Source organism: Macrobrachium nipponense, chromosome 26 (genome assembly GCF_015104395.2).
Source record: "Macrobrachium nipponense isolate FS-2020 chromosome 26, ASM1510439v2, whole genome shotgun sequence".
Lineage (NCBI taxonomy): Eukaryota > Metazoa > Arthropoda > Malacostraca > Decapoda > Palaemonidae > Macrobrachium > Macrobrachium nipponense.
Window position 1 is genome coordinate 48,038,611 of NC_087215.1, and position 24,159 is coordinate 48,062,769.

The window sequence follows — 24,159 nt, forward strand, 5'->3', positions numbered from 1 at the left end:
GATGAAGTTAGGTTTGTCTTAGCCCTGTTAACCCCAGGTTTACTATTGCTTAGTGATTAAAGTTAAGCCAATTTTATTGCATAGGTTGTTCAGGCCCTGGACTTCGGTAAGTACATTACTGGCTAATATTGCCCCATTAACCCTCTTTTTTTTATAACGGCCTCATCATTTGGCGTAATTTATGTGAAGTTTCGGTCAAAGAGTAATTTCGTACAGTATTTCCATGAATTCAGTCTTGCCATGGTTCTTTGTCTACGGGTTTCTCAGTGCCCAGCTATGAAGGAAAAGGGGTCAATTGGGCCATAGCTCTGCTAATCCTGGGTTTCTTATGAGCCGGGTATTATAATTAGGTGGAAGTAGGTCTGTTTGGGACTCTTGTTGCTAAGTCTCGCCTTTGTCATATCAGTATTAGGTGCGTTGTCGTTTCATTCATTGGGTGAAGATGAATTGTACATGACGATATTTTTCTCTTTCTGTGAACTTCTAGTGCACAAAGTTTTGAATGAGTCGCTTTGCTCTACAAATGCAAAATGTAGAAAGTAAAATCAGGAGCCCCTTTTAGTGTTATAAGTAGTTAGGCAACCAAAGGTGTTCGTGGGAAATTTCACTGACTGCTTCATTTTAGCTTAACAGAAATGTCTGTATCAGATACAAGTCTTCTTGGGATAATTGATATGTAAGCCTGAATTTATGTATTCATTATCATCATCATCATCATCAGCCGTTGCCAGTCCACTGCAGGACAAAGGCCTCAGACATGCCCTTCCGCTCCCGTCTGTTTACGGTCCTTCTATGCCATTCTTTGCCCGCAAATTTTCTTAGCTTGTCAATCCAGCATCTTCTTCCCCTGCTTCGCTTGCAATCTCTAGGGACCCATTCCGTTATTCTTTTTTTGTCCATCTATTATCTGACATTCTCATTATATTTCCTGCCCACGCCCATTTCTTTTTCTTACCTGTTATTAGAATATCCTCTAATTTAGTTTGCTCTCGTATCCATGTTGCTCTTTTTCTGTCGCTTAGTGTAATTCCCAGCATTATTCTTTCCATAGCGTTTTGAGTTGTAACTATAGTAGATTCTCATGACCCGTGCATCTGATGTCTAGGCCAGTCCCTTACGACGCTCCTGATTGGCTGTTGGTAAGCCAATCACAGAGCTGGAAATTCTCAGTCTCTCTCGAGAGTTCACATAGGCAGGACGAATGTTCCACCTCCACATAGGCAGGATGAATGTTCCACCTCTCCTGTGAGATACTTTTCTGCTCCTGATTGGCTGTTGATAGCCAATCACAAGACTGGAAACTCTCAGTCTTTCTTGAGAGTTCACATAGGCAAGATATATGTTCCACCTCTCCTGAGGGATACGTCTTCCAAAAGTATCCCTCAGGAGAGGTGGAACATAGATCCTACCCATATGAACACTCTCGAGAGAGAGACTGAGAGTTTCCAGCCCTGTGATTGGCTTAGCAACAGCCAATCAGGAGCGTCGTAAGGGATTGGCCTAGACATCAGATGCATGGGTGATGTAAATTTACTATAACTTAGTTCTAAGGCTTTAGTAAGGCTCCAGGTTTTTCTGATGCTTAAGTTACTACTGGTAGGACCATTTGATTAAATACTTTTCTTTTTAGAGGAAGTGGCATTTTACTTCTCATAACCTCATATTTTATTTACCAAAAGCTCTCCATTCCGTGCTTATCCTTCTTTTAATTTCGGTCTCATGCATTGGGGGAACCCTTACTGTTTGTCCTCGATATTTATATTCATTAACAATCTCCAGAGGTTCGTCCATAACTCTTATTTGTTATCTCTGCATTTTCATTGAACATTATCTTAGTTTTACTCATATTCATTTTCAGTCCTACATCTTTTCCTTTCTCTATTAATATATATTATATATTATAAATAATAATATAAACATATATATAAATAATAATATATATATATATATAATATATGTACACCACAACAACACACAACACACACCACACACATATATTATTTATAAATAATATATATATAAATATATATATACCATATATATATATATATAGACACACATACAATTTAACATAACAAATACACACAACATACACACACAATTATATTTATATATATATATATAACACATATATATAGGTAGTATATAGATACCTTATCTTAGTTTTACTCATTAATTTTAGTGTTACATATTAATTTTCAGTGTTACATATCTGCTTTCTCTATTCAAATATATATATATATATATATATATATATATATATATATATAGATATATATATATATATATATATATATATATATATATATGTGTGTGTGTGTGTGTGTTATATATATATATATATATAATATATATATATATATATATATATATATATATATATGTATGTATATATTATATATATATATTATATATATAGGAGTATATAGATATTGTTAGGGAGTGGAACTTATTTCACTTAATGCAATTAACGATTTATAAATATTCATATATAAATATCTATATATATATAATATATATATAATATATATATATATATATTATGTGTGTGTGAATGGTCTTTAATAATATCACGCGCCAATCTCTCTCCTCTCTCTCTCTCTCTCTCTCTCTCTCTCTCTCTCTTCACACGCGCGCAAGCACGCTCGCATTCTGGGTGCGCGTGTTTGTTTGGGCCGAGAATGTTGGTGGGGGAGGGAGGGAGAGAGAGAGCAGGGCTTTCTCGGTGGCCGCCTGACAGCTCCAACAATCGGAACGAACGAATGGCCTTTCCTGCAGAGGATTAATCTCAAGCGATAAGAAATGAACCTCTGCTCACCCCTTTTCTTGCCCCTTCCTTTCTTCATAAACCCCTCCCCCTCATTTCCCTCTCCCTCCATCTCGGGTTTTTTTAAGGGGGGGTAGGAAGTGGGAAAGCGCGCGTCTGTCGCATTCTTTCACTTCTTGTTTTCTCCATTTCTGTTTATATCTTTCTCATTTTCTTAGTTTGGCTTCCTTTTTTCAATCTTGTTATTTTTTTATGTCTCGTTCATATATCCCCCTCGTTTATTGCCATTTCCTTTCTTTTCCTCGTCTTGCATTATTTGTTGTTTGTGGGAGGTCTTTCTGTTTCAATTTTTATTCTTCCTGTGTCATTTCACCTGTCTCCACCCTTTCTTTTTCTTTTTCTTTTAAGTTGTTTCGTTTCCCATTTTCAATTTCAGTACTTTTTTCCTTCTTTTTCTTATATCGTTTTTCCTTACTTGGTTTTCCGTAGTCAATTCCTTTATATCTCTTTTTATCTTATCCTTCTTATGACTTCCCACTGATTCGTAATTCCTTTCCTCTATTCATCTGTACAATTCGCTTTTCAGTCTCATTCTCTCTTTATTCCTTATATTGTTTCTTTTTTTCCTTTTCTAACTCGGCCATCCTCCGTTTTCCCATTTTCGTTCAGTTCTTTATTTCCTTCAGCTGCATTTGATAAATAGTCTCCTTTGCTTGGAGCTCAATATTCACATAGAGTAATTTTCCCTCGAGTTTGGTGCCAGTAGTGAATCGTGGGGTTAGAGACCGTAGATTTTATATATATTTTCCTTGACAGATCATTAAGCATTGGCTCAACATTAATTAATACCTTGGGGGAGAATGTTGACCCTGACTGCAAAGTCTTGCTCAAAGTTAGCATATTCATGTAGAAATATGCTTTAGGGCCTGAAAATTATATATATATATATATATATATATATATATATATATATATATATATATATATATATATATAGTATATATATATAACTGGGTATGTTGTCGTTTCTAGAAAACTTTAATTTAAGCAGGAACAGGATAGCCAGAAGACGTGGTAATATTCCAGACATTATTATTTCTTTCTTAAAATTAAACAAGGGCACAGCCGAGCTTTCGGGAATACATTGTTTTTCCCATCATCAGGGTCACTTATCTATAAAATGATACAAAAAAAGAAACATTAAGAACTGTACTGATTAAGTATATCTAAAAACATTACAATACTTTAAAATACATAACACAGTAAAAAAAGGAACATAAAAACTAAGTTAACTGCAAACCATAAAAGAGCAATGACAAGTTAAAAGAGATTACGTAAAATGCAGAAATATACTGAGAGCGAAAAATAAATACATGAATATTCAGAATAAAAAAAAAATAATAATAATGATACTGTAGTACAAAATATTGGAAAACCTACTGTTCATGTCGTAGTCAAATGACAACTGGGAGAGTTAGAAAACTGCGAATGAAATGAGCAGAAGTGGTGTGGGTAAAAGAGAGAGCGAGAGAGAGAAGGAGGGAGAAAAAAAAAAAAAAAAAAAAAAAAAAAAAAAACAAGCAAATTATGCAATGAAAAAAGGAACAGAGGTGGTTTGGTTATTGAGTGTTGGAGATTGTTGTTTAATATGGAGGGACTCTAAAAAGGGAAGTGAATGGCTGTTTTTTGTTTGTCCAAGTATTTCAAATCGCTGTACTGTATGTGATGGTGACAGGATATGGCATGAAGTCTAATTGCACTATTTTCTTTTTTGCTTAAAGGTAAGCCTGTACGATAGCTGACACCCCTATGAGAGTCGATGCGCACCTTAAGTAGGCGTTTAGAACATCCCACATAAGTCCCAAAATTACATTTTGGGCAATTAAACTTATAAACAGTGCATGTACGCATCAACTCCGGGAGGGTGTCTTTAAAGTGAAACAGTCTTCCAATTGTTAGCGGGTTATTAAAAATAAATCTGAACTCAGCATAAGGGTATAGATGGCTCAAGAATGATAATAATTTACGTTTGAGTGGGCCAGAATTATTGGTGAATGGTAGTGGAACATACACTATCTTTTTGGGAACGGTGCAGACTACAGTTTTTGGCTTAAAAATATTGTCTAAAAATTCTTTAAGGATTTTATTGAACATGTTCAGGGGATAGCAATTGTTCTTAAAATAAGAATTTTTAGACAATATTTTTAAGCCAAAAACTGTAGTCTGCACCGTTCCCAAAAAGATAGTGAATGTTCCACTACCATTCACCAATAATTCTGGCCCACTCAAACGTAAATTATTATCATTCTTGAGCCATCATACCCTTATGCTGAGTTCAGATTTATTTTTAATAACCCGCTAACAATTGGAAGACTGTTTCACTTTAAAGACACCCTCCCGGAGTTGATGCGTACCTGCACTGTTTATAAGTTTAATTGCCCAAAATGTAATTTTGGGACTTATGTGGGATGTTCTAAACGCCTACTTAAGGTGCGCATCGACTCTCATAGGGGTGTCAGCTATCGTACAGGCTTACCTTTAAGCAAAAAAGAAAATAGTGCAATTAGACTTCATGCCATATCCTGTCACCATCAAACATACAGTACAGCGATTTTTTGAAATACTTGGACAAACAAAAAACAGCCATTCACTTCCCTTTTTAGAGTCCCTCCATATTAAACAACAATCTCCAACACTCAATAAACCAAACCACCTCTGTTCCTTTGTTTCATTGCATAATTTGCTTGTTTGTTTTTTTTTGTTTTTTTTTTTTTTTTCTCCCTCCTTCTCTCTCTCGCTCTCTCTTTTACCCACACCACTTCTGCTCATTTCATTCGCAGTTTTCTAACTCTCCCAGTTGTCATTTGACTACGATGAACAGTAGGTTTTCAATATTTTGTACTACCAGATCATTATTAATTTTATTTTTTTTTTTATTCTGAATATTCATGTATTTATTTTTCGCTCTCAGTATATTTCTGCATTTTACGTAATCTCTTTTAACTTGTCATTGCTCTTTTATGGTTTGCAGTTAACTTAGTTTTTATGTTCCTTTTTTACTGTGTTATGTATTTTAAAGTATTGTAATGTTTTTAGATATACTTAATCAGTACAGTTCTTAATGTTTCTTTTTTTGTATCCTTTTATAGATAAGTGACCCTGATGATGGGAGAAACAATGTATTCCCGAAGCTCGGCTGTGCCCTTGTTTATTTTTAAAAGAAATAATAATGTCTGGAATATTACCACGTCTTCTGGCTATCCTGTTCCTGCTTATATATATATAATATAATATATATATATATATATATATATATATATGTGTGTGTGTGTGTGTGTGTGTGTGTGCGTGCGAAATAAATAAATTCTTCTGTTAAAATTAATGCACTTAGGTGATGCCTGGGGTCGCCGCTGAACCGACGTTGGTTCTGTTGTCTTAATCCCCTTAAGAAAGATATTGTCTATTATGGTCAAAGAGACCAAGCTCCATTGAAAGGTTGAGATATATATATATATTATATTTATATATATATATATATATATATATATATATATACCTATATATATATATATATATATAGATATATGACTTTATTCGACCAACTAGCACGTATATGATGCTTCTATAGCCGCAAGGGCACAATGAATAATTTTAGAGAAAGGGCTTGAGTTGTCCTCCGGTATGGTCTCGGAAGTGCTCATTTGAAAATTGGATTATATCGTAAGGGAATAGATTTAGTAGCTGTTCATCTATTTGTTGTGCATTTTTATAGCTTTCTGTTTATCTGTTAGGTTAATCATTTCTACTAGAACGTTTAACAAATAATACTAATGTTAAACAGTAGGAATTACTTTAAGCAGTTTGTTGTTCTTTTTTATCTATTGCAAGAATTACTGTTGCAGTCTTAGTATTCTCTTTTTACCAAGACTTCTATAATTACTTTTTTCAGATTTGTTACCAGTGAAATTTTTCGCGTATTTCATAAGAATATGGTCGTACCGATTGTAGACAATAGGCTGTCAAGTTTATTCCCAAGCTATTTGTTAAAGTACGTAGTCTCTCTCTCTCTCTCTCTCTCTCTCTCTCTCTCTCTCTCTCTCTCTCTCTCTCTCTCTCAAGCTTCAGTTTCTTACCTGTAGTGTGGTGCATTCATTAGCTCCTTTGGATTATAAATATGATTGTTTCAAAAACAGTGTTTTGATATCAAGAACTCTCCTCTCCTCCGCCTCTCCTCTTCTCTCCCTCATTACCTCTCCTTCCCCCCTCTTCTCCCCCCTCTCCTTCCCCCTGCCCAATTCTGGTGTGTATCCATCTCCCTCCCGGAAACATAAAACTGGGTTAAGGTAGGTGATCAGTGTCGTCTGAAAAGGGGGTTGTGTTGGGGGGGAGGGGGGGAGGACATGGACGGAAATAACTCGTCGGCATTTAAGGTTAATAATGTGTTTTTAAGGGTTTATGTTTTCCTTTGATCAAAAGTTTTGGTGAGGTTGAGTACTTGTGGTTGAGGACCGGTTGAAAATGAGTTTTAGTGTTCCCTCTCCTCTTCCCACAGCCTTTCACTGACCCTATCAACTCCTCCCCTCACCCTTCCCTTCCTCCCCTCGCAGTTCTTTTAATATAGCTTGCTCTTTCCCTCTCTCTCACTCTCTTCCTCGGCGCCATCCTTTTCATAATGTTTTTATGCCAGGAGGACCTACCTCTCGCGAAAGGCAGGTCATATAGCTGTGCAAGGTTCGTCTTCCTTTGTGGTCGGACTTCTCCCGTTTTCTTATCGTCTGTATTTCTTACCCTCTGATTCACCTTTTTCATTTTATCCCATTCTTAGATGTTCTCGTTTTGTTGTCTCTTCTCTCTTCGCTCGTTGCATCCTGTCTTTCCGCGCTGTTTGTTACCTTTCCTGCGCCCCGTCCATTTCTCAGGGGATGTAACCAAGACCACTTTGGAAGATCCTCTCGGTCTATCAGGTTAATGATTCGTAGATTCAGGCTTTTCATGATCGTCGTATTGATGTCACGAGTATTCATGATGTTTTGCCCTGTAATCAGGCGGAAGCTCATCCTCTCTCATATTATTATCCTTCAGAATCTGGGTCCTCGGAAGAAGCCTCGATTAGCCTCGAAGGCGAACGCAGGCGCCGCCGGCGGGGAGCGAGGCTCCCTTTCCACCAGCCATCGCCTCGTCAGGGCGTCCAGGTACTTCTCCTCGACGGACACCATACGGGAGGTCCAGAACTTGGTAAGTAATGGCCGTCGTCCTGTGTGATCGTTGTCTTTGAGTTATGGGCGTTGCATTTAATGGCCTCTTCTCCTGGTGAATGCTCTTCCCTTTCTCCCTCCCTCCTCCTTTCTTCCTTCCTTTCTTTCTTTTTTTCTTTCTTTATGCTAAACAACATTTATATTTTATTTTATGTATCATTTGTTTACAAGGTTACTTAAGTTAAAGTAGGAGAGAGAAACTCATTCTCTCTCTCTCTCTCTCTCTCTCTCTCTCTCTCTCTCTCTCTCTCTCTCTCTCTGTAAGAGAGGTACTTAGTTAGTTTGGCCATATGATTAATTAATGGTTAATTTCGATGCTTATTATCCAGAAGGATTCTTCACTATTAATTTCAACGTAAAGACATTATGCATGTTTATCTATCTATCAGTATACTTATATACACACGTGTGTGTTTATTTCCTATTATTATGAAGAAAAGGATTTACGGTGACAAAGGAAACCAGTCCCACTAATTGCTCTCTCCTGCCTTTGGATCAGATCGCCGAAAGGACGGGCATCTGGCCGATGCTACAGACGCTGTGGCTCAACGGGGAAGGGCAGGTCGGGTTACCTGGGCTCAGCATCAAGGACGGGGACGAAGCGGCCCCGACCCAGCTCACCGATGAACACAGGGCCCTGACCCTCAACAGCCTCAGGGTCCGACCAGGGGACACCATCTACTTCAGAGCCGCTGTGAGTTTTTGATCTTCGTGTTTGTGATGTTGCCGATCCTGTCGCCTTCTCGAAATTCTTCCGATTCCGTTTTCTTTCTCTCTCTCTCCTCTCTCTCTCTCTCTCTCTCTCTCTCTCTCTCTCTCTCTCTGGTATTCACCAATGCTGACATAATATCTTAATTACCATGACAAGTGTCGTCCAAATCTTCGTTAGGGCGTGCCCTGCCTGCGGAGGTATATCTGTTGAGGAGACGATGGGAGGTTGAAGAGTGACCCAAGCGAGTAGCGCGATTAATTGTAGCGCCTCAGTGGCATGGTTGGTATGGTTTTTGCCTGCCACCTCGGTGGCCGCGAGTTCGATTCTCGGGCATTCTATTGAGGGGTGAGAGATGTGTATTTATGGTGATAGAAGTTCACTCTCGACGTGGTTCGGAGGTCACGTAAAGCCGTTGGCCCCGTTGCTGAATAACCGCTTCCATGCAACGAAAAGCATACAAACAAACTACGATTAATTGTTCTGCAGCATAAAACAATGATTCTAAATAATTTTATTAAATGATTCAAAGGTAACATGGTGATGTTAAATCTGTATTTTGTGGAAACATTGATCATTTTAATGGTGGTATGATTCATCTTACAGTAGTTATTTTGATGTGACGTTGTAGTGATTTTAGATGTTTTATAAAGCATATTCCACACTATAGTCTAGCTGTATATATGAATTTGCGAAAGTTCCGTTTCCTGGAACTCGCTGGAATCACAAACGATTGCTCTTATAATTGATGAAATGTGGCCCGAAGACATTTCCTAAATAAAAAAAAGTGGGCGGGTCAGAATTAGCAAAAAGCAATAAAGAAGAAGAGTTTCCAAAATGACTCGGGGGAACCCAGAGCAAAAACACGTTGCTATAAATTATCTTCTGAGGCTTTATAAAAAAGCTACTTTTAGATGGCGAACAAACATAAAAAAAGGAGAAGAAGAATCAAGCAAAAGACTTTTGAGTTAAGGAATCGCCAAGCCAGCAGAATGAAAGTCAGTGGTTCCACTCAATTTTTTTCTTTGCACAGTATTTTTTCCCTTTTATTTCTCTCCCTTCAGGAGAAGAGCAGAGGAAAAGGGAGTGAAAGAAAATGCCGCGAAAAGGAAAAAGGCACAGGGATCGTAGACCCTCCCTCGTAAGGGGAAAAAATGAACTCGAGGAAGCCGATTAAAGTGCTCTGCAGAACGAGGAAAAAATGGAAAATAGAAAACAAAAAGATAGAGGACGAAGAGAGGGGAAAAAACAGACTGTTATACGGGATACTAGAGGAGAAAAAATGTCGAGTTTAGGACGTATAAAAAGGCTTGATAGATTATAGGAAAAGAAAAACTGGACGAGTTGCGTCAGAGTATACGCACTATACATCAGGAAATGTTTCGTAACTTTTAAAATGTGAATATGTTGGGAAAGGGGTGGGGGGGGGGGGGCAACTTTTGGAGGGACGACACCTGCTTCATATACCCGAAGATGGACTTCTGGCTGGAAGTCAGAAGGGCTTTCTCAGGCACGAGATTACTTCATAACTCCTTGGGTAGACTTAATGTAAGTAGGAGTGTTTTTCGACAACTGAGAATTGAGCCTTTTGCCTTTGGAGGCATCTGAGCTGTGGAGTTTCTGGAGGTAAGGGACTTGCTCCATAACTTTAAAAGTGGACATACTGGAGACACGGAACTGCTTCACTGTTAAATTGAAAGTACTTTTTAAGTTTCCTTTTTTTTCATTCTAGTAGTGAACAGGCATTTCCGAGGCATTACAGCCAGAGAATGTTTTGTAGGCACAGTGCCTGATAGCGCTCAAGTTAGGCTTGTTGGTTGTCAAGGGAACTTTTGAGAGGGACGGAAGTTGCTTGAAGGTGGACGTTAGCATTAGTCAGAAAGTTTGCGGAAGAACTGGAAATTGTTGTTTTTATCCCTATGGAAGACATCTTAATAAATTTCTTTAGATTGATATTATTTTATTCTAACGGGTCCACAATAATAAAAAATGTTACGAGTCTGTGCATAATTTTTAAAACTCTTTACAAAGAGCTTTCGAACCCTTCCCATGGTTCATCTTCAGTCCAAATGAACAATTAGGTACACCAGGTACTGAGGTGAATTTAAAAAAACAAACAAGAGTCGTTGAAGATTGTTGACACCGGTCGTTAGCTCGTTTATGGACCAGGTGATGAAGAAAGAGGGCAGTTAATTCCAACTATTTGATTTCCTCTCCCCTATCAATCCTTCTGGCTGCAATTCTGGATGTTGCAACGTTGCTGGGTTCGAAAGCTTTTTGTTAAGAGTTCTAAAAATTATACACAGACTCGTAACATTTTTTATTATTGTGGACCCCAGGATCCATACATACTCTCTGTATGGATCCTGGTGGACCCCTTAGAATATTATATATACTCTCGCGACAGAGAATTTTCCCAACATTGATATTATTAATGGGGTTAGATCTGTAATAGATAAGAAATCGTCCTAAAGGTTCCCACGTTGAATGGTTGTAGTGTTTGGCCCTTTTGACCGGTTCCTTATGAACTATGAACATTGATAGGTGTTTTGCATTGCCGCGGTTACTTGTCAGTCTGTTCGCATAAACTTTTGTTTCGTCTCTTCTCTCATTTTTCCATCAGATGTTTCTGTATATTTTCCGTCCCGTTGAAGTTTGTGAGTATAAGCACTGGACAATCAATGAGGAATGTCCAGAAATACTATGAAATTGCCGCTAACCACAGGTGTCGCAGCGTCATAAAGCTAACTATAAATAAAGTGATTAACAATTATCAAGCCGTTCTACGTCTTGAGAAAAGGGGGAAGAGTCTTATTAGATTACCATCTTAGTTTTCTCTTCGTGTGTAGCGGTTTGGCCTTAATAATTGAGTTCGGTTTTTTTTTCGCAATATATGACACGACAGTTATAACAATAATATTGAACTTGTCGTGATTTGTGCTCGGATAAGTTGCAGGGCTTCGCTCTCGTCTCGTTGCAGACGTTGTGACGGTCAGCCATTGTTTGATTATCTCAAAACTTTGAGGTCATTTTATAACGTCTTTATATGGCATTTTGTTTCAAGTACAGGATAGCTTCTCATGGGAAGAATTTAATTTATGGGTATTTTGGAAATGGGAGAAGTTTCCAGATCTTAACAATCATCAAGGTTCCGCACTTTGTGACACTGAAACGAACACTCTTTCTGATACTCAAGAAGATTCTGTATTCGTTCCTAATATAAAAGATTCCAGATTTTCTGGGAATATAAATTATATTCTATGGCTCCATAATTTCAGACAGTCTTCATGGAAATCCTCTCTCTCTCTCTCTCTCTCTCTCTCTCTCTCTCTCTCTCTCTCTCTCTCTCTCTCTCTCTCTCTCCTCGCGAATTTGCTCTTTCGCAGTCTCTTGCCAGAGTGGAGGTGGAGGACTGTCGTGGTCACGGTGAAGCGCCCCTTAATTGAGAGCCTGTGGTTAATAATTAGACGGTTGCGACAACCGCGATTTTTTGGTATTGCTGCCGCTGCTTCTGTTTACGGGAAAAGACTCATTTGGTAGCTAGTTCCAACTTTAATAATCCTGAGTAAAAGCAGTGGGAATAGCAGCTAGAACGAACTAGCAGACAGTAACAGCACTAATTGGTTTGTTTTGAAAGCAATTACCATGTTAAAATGTCTGTGGCCCTGATTCTCGGTCTTGGAGGTGGATACGGTTAAGGGAACATCCTCCCTCCTACGCCTCATCACCAGTAGGGGGATAAAGGTAGGAGGAGGGAGGGAAGGGGGAAGGGAGGCGTGGTAGGAAATGGTAAGGTAGGGACCGGGGTCCTTGGTTTTTACCCCGGGAGTCGATTTAGGGGGCGGGTGAAGTCTCCCTCTCCCATTCGCGGACGGACACCAGGTTGCGACAAGAACAACAACATCCTTGCAGAACAACTACACTTGGATGCATTTGTTTGTTTGTGCGACTTCGAAGGGATTATTAGTCGTGGGAGCGTGTGCGTCAGATCCCAAATTAAAGATGTGTTCGCTTGCCTGTTTCAGATGGGAAAGTTATTTTTATTTTTTGTTTTGTTTTAATTGTAATGTCTTTTTGTATTGCGTTCTTGGTTTTGATTTTTGTGTATTGCTGTTTGTAGAATGTCTCTCTGGTGTGCGTGAGGGAAGAATTGCCCAGAGAACTGTTCTATTTCAGCCACATTTCTTTTTATCGTTTCAAGTTTTTCATTTTAATGCAGCAAAGTAGTCTCTCTCCGTAGTTACATCCCTTGTAGCAATATTTATTCTGGAGGTCTACGGGAGTGGCACTTTTAATTCCCTAGCTCAAGCCATCCTATACAAGAAAAAAGGGAAGGGGGAACATCGTAGGTACAAAGAGAGAAGCAGGAGCTATGTACCACATGAGTTTGAGTACACTCATGTGTTAGATTTGAAATTCCCGCACTCAGCAATTTCAGTCACTTTCGGAAGTTGCCGGCTAGAAATTGTAGTTGCTGCGGGAATTCTCTACCTGGGTCTGTTTTCCTGCCATCCTGTATGTCCAGTCTTTCAAGAGAATGATGCATAATTTCTGTCTTGCCGAAATCCCGAATCTTTCCATCACCGCCTCTCTCTTGGCTGGACTGTCTTGGTTGGGCCTTGGGATATGAGGGCCGCTGCTCGGACAGACTACATTTGAGATTAATATAGCTAGACAATTATATTACATATTGGTTGTTAATTTAGCTGAAGGAGATTTGGTGCCTAATCCTGACGACATTTTCTTGCTAAGGTAGCCTGTAGTTCTGAATGCTTCAAATTACCCTTTATTGCTGGACGCAATCATGAGTGCCTCATTTCCGTGGTTGGAATTGGGTATTGCAGTCCGTCTCGCAACGCTCCTGCGGGACCCAAGGGCACCCACTTTTTAGCCTTTTGCTTTACCTTCATTCCTGATTCCTGCCGGGTGGGGGCTCCTCCTCCTCTCCTCCTCCTCTCCTCCTCTCCTCGCGTTCCTATCTCTCTCTCCTCCTCGCTCTCTCTTTCAGATCATTGTACTTCATTTCCTTTCCTTTCATTTCTGGATCTCTCTTGTCATGCTGTCCAACGGCTGCAACTCCCTCTCCTCTTTGTCCAAGTGGCTGAATGGCCGAAAGCGCCGTAGTGCTTGGGATAATAACATTAGCCTCTTCAGTTTTACCTTAAGTATTTCTTTGTGGTGATGGACTGTAGATAGTTTCTTATAGATGTCAGAAGTCGTGTGTATGTAACTTGTGAAAGGTTCCATAAATGAAACCCATTTCGAAAGTTTTTTTATTTCGTTGTGAAGGAAATCGGGTGGTTGGATGGCACGTACTTGTATGTGTTTAATAAACGTTATGTTGCTTTGATGGTGGATAAGTACTTATTTATTTTCGTGGTTTATCAGTGGAATTGTTTTAAATTTGGCGAACGTGCTGGAATTAAGTGAACGTGCAGCATTTTGTCCACAGGACACCTGACTTAAAGTCGGAACGTCTAAAATCTCGAATATCTCGTCCTTTCAATTGTCCGTGATTTAATTGATGTCCAAACGAAAATGAGTCGTGTCTGAAGGAGAGGTTTTTTGAGGGAATACGCTCAAGGAATGTCTGGCCGGTTGTGGCTTTTCCCCATCGGCATTCATTCACTCTCCCGTTTATGTATTAGTTGAAGGGGAAAAGTGAAATTGATGTCAATGTATTTTGAGGTATCCTTATTTGACGATTTATTGTGCGATTTGAAAAGAAATATATCCGATTGCCCCTCCATCCACGGTATATGGGGACCCCTAAGACCCTCGCCCCCTCCTCCTACGGTACCTCCAATCACAACTTAATTTATATGTTCCCTGGGTTAGGGGGCAACAGAGAGATAGGGGGGGAAGGGGTTGAGAGATGGGTGAGGTAAGGGAGGAGCAGGGGCAGAGGGGAGGAGAGGGTAGTGGCCCGAGTTATATTCGTTCTCAGTAACAAATCACGTCTTAATATGTCGTATATTTCTCCCAATGCTGAAATATTTATTCGCTTCTCACCAGTTCTATCAGAGGAGAGATTTCAATTCGTTGCCATAATGTATTTGCAGGTGGTGGTGTCCCCAGGTACAGGGGGGGGGGGAGGGGGAGGGCTTGGCTGGGTGTTGATATTTATGGTTTATCTGGTATAAGTCCGGAGGAGAGAGGGATTTTGTGGCCTGTCGGTAGATACACGGACTACAGGTTTCTCTCTCTCTCTCTCTCTCTCTCTCTCTCTCTCTCTCGCAACATCACGACACACACACACACACACACACACACACACACACACACACGGACGCACGCACGCACTTTACATTGTGGCAATGGATAATGACAAAGAACATACATACATGTGTATATATATTATTATGAATAATGTAAGTTTTGTATATATAAAACAAAGCCATTCCTCTTAACAGGAGTTAGTTTTAAAAGCCACTGGCAATTTCTGGCATTTTAACTGTAAGCTCTGCACAGAGGCTCATTAGCAGTGTGTCAAAAGTCATTAAATTCTGCCGTACACTGATTCCTTGGCTTCGTAATAAGCACTGGAGCAACAATCCTTCTTCCTTGTCCACACCCACAATACTATTTCTCCCTTGTCATCATCCCTCGTTGTCTGTCGTACTTTCTCGATCAAAAGTCCTCTTTTACAACCTCCTTGATATATATATAACAAGTAATGATGCCCCCGTAATTCTTACATTCTCCTGTATTATCTTTCTTTTTTTATTCTAAGTGGTGATTCTTGGTGCAAATAGTATCGTATAATTTATAAAGCTGTCATTCCGAGTTCTCCATAATATTCATAGTTGAGTATTGTTTCATTTGGTTTTAGTTTTCTGTTTTAAAAGGCTATTGTGCCGGCTTTGTCTGTCCGTCTGCACTGTTTTTGTTTGCACTTTTTATGTCCGCCCTCAAATCTTGAAGACTAATGAGGCTCTTCTTCCCATCATTATCCCTGCATTAAGGGGTCGGTTGCCTGATGCGCCCTCTTCACTGCGTTCCATGAAAGGCATCATCCTCCACCAACCTCTTCTCTCCATATCTTCCTCCACTTTATATCGCCATTTAATTTTCTGTCTCCCTCTCGATCGTCTTCCTCTAACAGGTTCCTCCCAAGCCCTCTTCACTCCCTCCTTGTCATCCATCCTCATCACATGCCCATACCACCTCAGTCGTGACACTCTTATTACTTACACTAAGCCTGCCTGCCCTTCTTATTTCGTCATTTTCCAATCTCTCAAGCAGCAGTATTCCCATAATCCACCCCAGTATTCCCATCTTTGTTCTCTCCAGCTTGACTGCCTCTTTTCTTCTTAGAGCCCATGTTTCCAATCCATGCATTAACCTTGGTCTTATCACTGTGGTATAAATCTTGACTTTTAGCTTGATTGGCATTTTCGTATCCAGCTACCTCTTTCCACTTCCCCCACGCAGCTTTTATCCTACTGTCAACCTCAGCCACACATCCTCCCTCTTGGCTTAAAGTAGATCCTAAGTATTTAAACTTTTCCAACTGTTTTATAAGTAAGCCTCTTCTTTCTTGCATTACTATTCTACCTCTATCTTCCCTACTACTCAGCAAAACATCTGTTTTATTCACATTCACCTTTAAGCCACCCATCTCTAAAGACTACTGCCACTCTCCAACCCTTCTCTGTAGGTCTTCCTCATTTTCAGCAGTAATCACCAGATCATCAGCATACAATAACTCCCACAGCTCTTCATTCCTGATCTCTTCACTCAACACATCCATGACCAGCACAAGCAAAAATGGGTTTAATGCTGACCCCTGGTGTAATCTAACACTAACTTCATAGTGTTCTGTTTCCCCAACTTCTGTTATCGCTTTTGTGCTTGTTCTTTGATATATCATCTCGACCAGCCTAACCAACTTTTCTGGGACTTTTCTTTTCCTTAAACACCAAAACATCACTTCTCTTGGGATTTTATCATATGCTTTCTTTAGGTCTATGAATGCACAATAGAGCTCCTGGTTTCTCTCTAGCCTCTTTTCCTGTAGCTGTCTTACTATGAAGATGGCATCCACCGTCCCTCTTCCTCTCATGAATCCATACTGCTGTTTCCCGATCTTTACAATCTCTCTTCATCTCTCATCCAGTATTGTCTCTTAAAATTTTGAATCTATGCTCTGTTGGTTTGATTCCCCTGTGGTTACCACAATCCATGACATCTCCCTTCTGCTTGTCTATATATACGCCATTAGACTCCTCCTAGTCCCTTGCCATTCCTTCTCTTCCCATATAGCTTTTAACGAATCCTGCATCCATTTCTCCTCCTTTGTGCTTATTAATTTGAAACTTAAGGGCTGCCTGTTGATCATCCACCCTCCAGTCATTAAACATAACAAATTGCAGCCCTCTAGCCTCAGTAGTTAGTTTTTTTTAAGGTGGAATATAGACCAGGCCTCCACCTGGTCGTGGGTAAAGTTGAATAGTCCGCGGCTCATACAGCATTATACCGAGACTACCAAGAGATAGATACGATGTACAGAAAACAGAAAACTCGATTGCGCCGAAGAAGCTAAGGCGCATCTTTTACTTGTTTTACTGTTACAACTACTACATATAACAGTCCGTAAAGTTAGAAAGGCTTTATGTGGTCAGTTCTTGCTGCGATCACTGCTGTGCCTCGTATTAGCAGTCACTACCCACAAGTTTCCCAGTGACTGCCTGGGTGTTGGAGCTCTAGGCTTGGGTCGGCATCCACGTCCTTTACATCATTTTTTAATAAACTTTCAAATGGAGGGCTAGTACTTGGTGCCATCCATCTTTAAGGGGAAAATGAGTATGGTTAATAATAATAATAATAATAATAATAATGATAATAATAATATCATCAACGACAATAGAAATTGTCTTTTTGTATCATTAGTACATGTATTTGTTAATAATACTAGTGGATACTGTATCTCTGCATGCAGCCTACGTAGAGAGAGAGAGAATTTAAATTAAAATTAGTAATAATGTGGTTTCTTATAGTGATTTATGATAATGTTTTAGGTAACCTGCTTAATACGATTAAGGCATGTCCTTTTCCTTCACTCAATAATCCCGTTTATTTATTTCTTTTTTTTTTAATTCACGTTAGTTTTCGGTCTATGCATTATTGAAATTTCATCAGTTGCAGATTTTTTATTTTTTTTAAGGAGATACGACCGAGGCGAATTCAAACAACACAAGCCGTAGGTATCAGGTTAAAATTTTTCGGCGAGGACCTTCCATTCCCAGAATCTGTGTTGCTCCTTGAGTAACAAGAGAGAGAGAGAGAGAGAGAGAGAGAGAGAGAGAGAGAGAGACCACTGGGACCTCTTCATCTTGATGATAAAGCGCAGATAGGCGAAGGCGTGGCCACGGCCACCAGTAATGGATTATGAAACATTGATTACCACATAAATCTGAACCTTGTGGTCATGTGGGATCCCAGCCTCCCCTCCAAATCCAGGGGGTCCCTGGAAAGGAGGCAGGCAATTCCAGACCATTTCCAGTCGGGTTCCATGCTAGCAAGGACTGGAATTAAGGTAGACGCGTTGGCATGTGCGGACTTTCACGTAATATATAGGGTCTTGAGAGGCCGTGGGTGTAGGGGGCAGGGACATCGTATGGTACCATATATATGACAGTAGTTAGTGGCATCCATAAGGAAATTGGGGGAAGTTTGGGTTTACTCGGTTTTTTTTATATTTTTTTTTTTCCTGACGTCTTCGACTCTGCATCGTTATGGTCTTTGAAGATTTCGTTTTTCTTTTGGTTCCCTGTGTAGATGTATTCATTTGCGTTGATGTAATTGATGTTGGTAATGTTTTCTTCTTTGCATATTTTTCTTCATTGTCTTAAGGTGTTTATTTGTTTCCTATTGTAGAGTAAGTAAAATCAAGAAAAATGGCCTTCTCCATGTTTTAAACCCCATTCTATTTAATGTTACGATAGAAAACCAGTGACAACATAAATTCTCATGCACAATAACTTGTTTTTCAAATAATGCAATTTAGCCAGAAACGATGACCATCACTGTAGAATTTATGAATGCCTCATCTTCCTGTCAAAATGAGTGGGAAACAAACAACGAAGAACACTGGCCGCTTGTATCGCAGCTGAAGGCATCGGCCACCTAGGTCCACCTACCGACTGCCCGAATCCAGAGAAATGCGGACGTCCAGTAGCATCGTGTGAGAGGCTGGATGCTAAGGTCCTTTAGATATACTTACTGCTCGGAATATATTTAGAGGGCCTTGGCTGGAGCTTTGCAAATGTTGCGGTAGGTCGTCCTCGCTCCATGATGATGATATCAGTGGTGGTCGTCACAGGACTCGAGCCGGAGCCAGACGGAGCCAACTAGCCAACTAGGGGGTCCTTTCCGAAAATATAGTCCAGGAAAAAGTGTAGGGATAATAAGTACGACATCATTTTTCCTCCTTGATGTTGGTTGTGGTATTTATTTGTATTTAACGTTTTCTCTCTGGTGATCATTTCGTGCCTCTGCTTCGGCTCTCTCTGGCCCCAACTGACTTGGATTTATTTAAGGGACGTTAATGCAGGATTTATTTTTCTTTTTTTAGCCAGTGTGTGTGGAATAGCTTCTCTCTCTCTCTCTCTCTCTCTCTCTCTCTCTCTCTCTCTCTCTCTCTCTCTCTCTCTCTCGTCGTCCTCCTCCGTCAGTTAACGTGAACAGTTTTTGTCTGCCTGGATGTATATAGTTATTATTATTATTGTGTTGTTGTTGTTGTTGTGGGAAGGAAGTACAGCAAATGAGAGACGTCTGCTGTAAGCAAACTGCCTTTTAAAATGCGGTAATAATGGGTCTTTGGGAGGTCGTAAGAGAGTCGCTTGTAAATTGCAATGCGAGATAGTTATATGATTGTCGATAATATTAATGGTGCTAATGTTTACTTATCCCTCTTCCGTTACTGTTACTCAGAACGTTGTAACGTGTACGTGATAATTATTATTATTGAATAAATAACTTTCTTGTATCATTGAATATGGCTTATCCTCATGGTTCACTGTTCTCCTCACCATTCATTATTCCAACTGGCCATTTTTGTTATTTATAGAGTCTATTCTCGGGTATTCCATTGAGGGGTCAGAAATGTGTATTTCTGGTGATAGAATTTCACTCTCGACGTGGTTCGGAAGTCACGTAAAGCCGTTGGTCCCGTTTCTGAATAACCACTGGTTCCATGCAACGTAAAAACACCATACAAACAAACAAACGATTATTTATAGAGAAATGCCAGATTGTCTAGTCTGGCTCTGTGCATATTTTTCTTGTTTTTAAGAACGAGAAAGATGAAGACTGGGTAAGTCAATTATGGTTGAAGAAAATGTGATTCAGCCCTGTGTGCACATGTCCATTTTTGATGAAGCCAATAATGTCTAATTCAGAGAAAATAAGATTGTTTAATTTTCATTTCACTAAGTGTTGGTTGACTTGAACCGTTATAAAGCGGTGTTAAAACTTCATTATGGATTTGTTGAGTACTTACCAATTTTGTTGTTTCATTGATAAAGTGCGGTTTATTTTGTAAACTGTTGGGCTGTTGAATCCAAACTGCGAGAACTACCGATCTGGTTCGTCTTTATTATTGAGTGTAATGTGGAGTGTCTTCTTATCGTGGACTTCGTGTTTTGTTTAATATTTGTTTCATGTTTAAAGGCTGATTTCATGCACAGGGGAATATCATTGTATATAAATCCTAAACCGGAAGTTTAAAAAAAATGCGCAAATTGAATTGACCGACTTTTTCCCTGATGTTGTTCAGACGTCATTTGAGCTATTTGTCGATATGCAAATCGCTTTTAGTAAAGACCTCCTTCCCCCTCCACTTTTTCTCATCCCTACCCTGCCCCCACGCCACCCCCACCCCCACCCCCACCCTATCCCATCTCACATGCTTCGCCCACCGGAAGCCTTAGTAAAAGAAAAAAAGAATCTTAGAAAGCAGGAGTTCATGTAATCCTTCGTGTTCCACGTTTTTTTAAGCAGATTTATTTTTCTCTCTTTAACTGCTCACATGAAAAAAGTATGGCAATGATATTTGTTTTCTTTGAGTTTTTTTCTGGATTTTTTTTCTACTCCTGTGGCTTTATCAGTCGCCTGTTGTCAGTTTTGCATCTTGGAATCAAGATTTTATTCTGTTGAATGATTTAAACTTTTTTCACATTTGCGGTGGGTAGTTTCCTCCTTCATTTTGAAGTATATTTTCCTTGGTGATATGTTCCAACTTGTAATATTCGAGCCATATATTTACTTGAACTTTCCTCAGAGCTGTGGCAAGGTTAGGTAAGGCAGGTATGATTTTGGTCTGTTAAGCTAAGGTCGATTAGATGGGGAAAGGCGGGGTAAGTTATGTGAGATACTTGAAGAGAAGATCATGTTAGTAATTCAAGATGAAGCAAGTTTAGTTAAGCTAAAGTTTGTTATGGATGGGTCAGATCAGGTAAAATAAGAAAAATCTAGTATTTACTGCTCGTATACACGAGTTATTTAAATTTACCCTCTCATTCCTTCCGTAATATTTTTTTTCTTGCTTTCACCCAAATTGATAAATATTCCTATATGAACCACAGGCAGTTTTATATTCTGTCCTTGGTGTGGTGTATTATGCTGTGTTGTATGCTCAAGAATACAAAGTGTTCCTCGTTGTACCTCGTTTCCAGTAACCTGTAGATTTGTGTGTATTCACAGATATTAGGCCACAAATGTCGTTTACTATCCAGTCTCAACACCTTGTGAATAACTGACGCCCAAGGGGAATTATAATTGCTAAGTGCTTCGTTCTCGGCATGATTGGAACCTTGCCTGGTTTAGAAACAACGGTGGACAGTCATTGGTATCATTTATGTTGTATATGTGTAAAAATCAACCTTTTTTTATGCCATTTTTCCATGACCCGTACGTAGACTTACTTACATGTGTTTATAGGCTCGTAACTATGTATTTTGCCATGACGCCCATACACAGATGTATTTGTATGCGCGTGTATGTGTATGGTGGCCCCTTTGGAAATAAACAAACCGCGGCTCATCCCAGAGCGGTGACAAAGTAGGATTAAGAAGCCCCACATTTCGAGTGCTAGGCACCGGGGGTTTTTTGTCTTGTTTGTGAGTTTTCGACTACTCCCGGCTCTGTTCTTTCCCCCCGGAGAGAATTCCCCCCGCCCCCTCCCCCACCCAAACACAAGGTCCCACAACATGGTAAGGGTGAAGGTCACAAACCTTTCTTTGGACATTTTGAAGATATTTCGTTGTTGGTTTTTTCTGCTCGATTGTTTTATTTATTTTTCTGTCTCTTAGGACAGATTGAACTGAGAGGATTGTGCGGTGAATGTTTTCCTTCTTTGTTGTGTTGTGAGATGTGAGGGATTAGTTGAAATGCAGGCTGAAAGTTGCGTTAGAAATGAAGTCAATAATTGCACGTTCTTATATTTTTCTGTGGCTTTGAGATGCGATTTTAATGGTGGTTGTTGTACCGGTTTAAGTTTAGGCGTGACCGAATTGCTTTAATATTACACACATGTGCATTTTGTTAGCATGTTTTCTTAGAGAGAGAGAGAGAGAGAGAGAGAATATGAATAAAATCATTTAAGTATTTCTGAAAATGGGCCAGTTAGTTCCTTTCAGATTCGTGTCACTTTTATTTCCTTGCTTTATAACCAGGAAGTAAGTTTTTTTTATTTATAAAGCCATGACTTAAAAGTATATCTTGTGAATTGGTTACGATATCCACCCTACCAGCTAAGGAGTGATTAATCTTACTGGCAAAAAAGATCTATGGGCTCACTAGCTAAAAGGTCTGATGAACTTCAGCAGCTAAATAGTCGATTAATCTCACCATCAAAAGGGTCCAATTAACCTTACAAGCAGGTTTCAGTTAACAGCAGTAGGGTCGATTAACATCATATCACAAGGGTCCAATTTGTCTCACCAGCAGAAGGCTTCTAATCATCTGTCTCTGGAAAAAGTGTCCGATTAACTTCACTTTCAAAAAGGTCTAATTCACCTCGCAAGAAAATTGCAAAAGGCTCCAAATTACCTTCCAATGGCAAAAGTGTCCGATTAACCTCACACTCTTTTAAAAGGATTCAATTCACCTCACAAGAAGAAGTCAGAAGACGCCAAATTAACTGCCACTGGCAAAAAAAATGTCAGATTAACCTCACTGGGAAAACTGTCTAATTCACCTCGCAAGAAGAAGGCAAAAGGCTCCAAATTAACTTCCACTGGCAAAAGTGTCCAATTAACCTCGCTATCAAAAGAGTCCAACAGCATTAGTACCCAAATTAACTGGCAAAACCGTTTGGTTAATTTCATCGAAAAAAGTGTCTGATTAACCTCGCCATCCAAGGGGTCCAATTAATCTCACAAGCAGGTTCCAATTAACCCCACCGGCGAATGGATCGATTAACTTCACCATCCAAAGGGTCCAATTAACCTTATCGTAAGCAGAAGGTTCCAGTTAACCTCATCGACCACAAATCAATTAACCATGCGGGCAAACGGCTCTAAATTAATTTACACCGCTAAAGGGTCTGATTAACTTCACAGACAGAAGGGTTTGGTTAATCTCACCAGTAGAGGTTCCAATTAACCTGATCAGGAACAAGGTCTGATTACCCTCACCAGCAAAGGGTCCGATTAGCCATATCTGCACAAGGTTTCGATTAACCTAAAACCCCACCAACCAGGAGATTTGGAGCTCTTTGATCACGTTCTCTCAAAGTCCATTGTGCCTCTTAGTACTTGCCCAGAGAATTGCGTGCCTGATAGGTAGTCGACTATGAAGGGCTGTAAGTAGTGTTGGGAACGGTGTGATGAATATTATAATTGGGAAAGTGACAAGTGACCGTGATGTGGTTTTTGTTTCTCTAGAGCCATCCTGTTGCTTCCGGTGATTTGCTTATGTTTGGTACAGTTGACCGATATAGAATGAAAAGCACGCGATTGCTGAAGGTATCGGATTTAAAATATATTCAAAATAGTAGTAGTCTTTTCTTGTAGTGGTATCTGGATTATAAGCGTTGAAAGTATTCATATGATATATTCACGAATATCGTGCCGCAAATATCTTTTTATATCCAATTCACTCTACCTCGGGAATAACTTACCCTTATGGGAAATTGTCATTGATAAATGCTTCGTCCCTGACAGAATGCGAACCGTTGCCAGGTTCTGAAACAACTGTAGACAGTGACTGTAGCTATAGCTTCTACCTAGGAAGAAAATGAATGAACAGATTCGATTTACTCTGCGATGAAAGATGATGCAATGCTGAAAGTAACGAAGACATCAGTACCGGTCAGCCTGTTGCCTGTCTGCCAAAGAATCAAAGCCATCCATATAGGTATAATTATTGATCGACGAAAATTTGTAGCGTTACATTCCAGCGCAGTCAACTGCGGTCTCTCACTG

General features: G+C 39.6%; 1 protein-coding gene across 2 annotated transcripts in view; it reads left to right on the forward strand.

The window, feature by feature from the left end:
• Positions 1–24,159, forward strand: part of LOC135200266 (ubiquitin carboxyl-terminal hydrolase 48-like) — a 414,786-nt gene that overhangs the window by 344,481 nt on the left and 46,146 nt on the right. For both annotated transcript variants that reach the window (XM_064228749.1, XM_064228748.1), the window contains exons 17-18: positions 7,850–8,002; positions 8,522–8,716. In XM_064228749.1, coding sequence (XP_064084819.1) covers positions 7,850–8,002; positions 8,522–8,716 — 348 coding nt within the window. The remainder of the gene's footprint in view (positions 1–7,849; positions 8,003–8,521; positions 8,717–24,159) is intronic.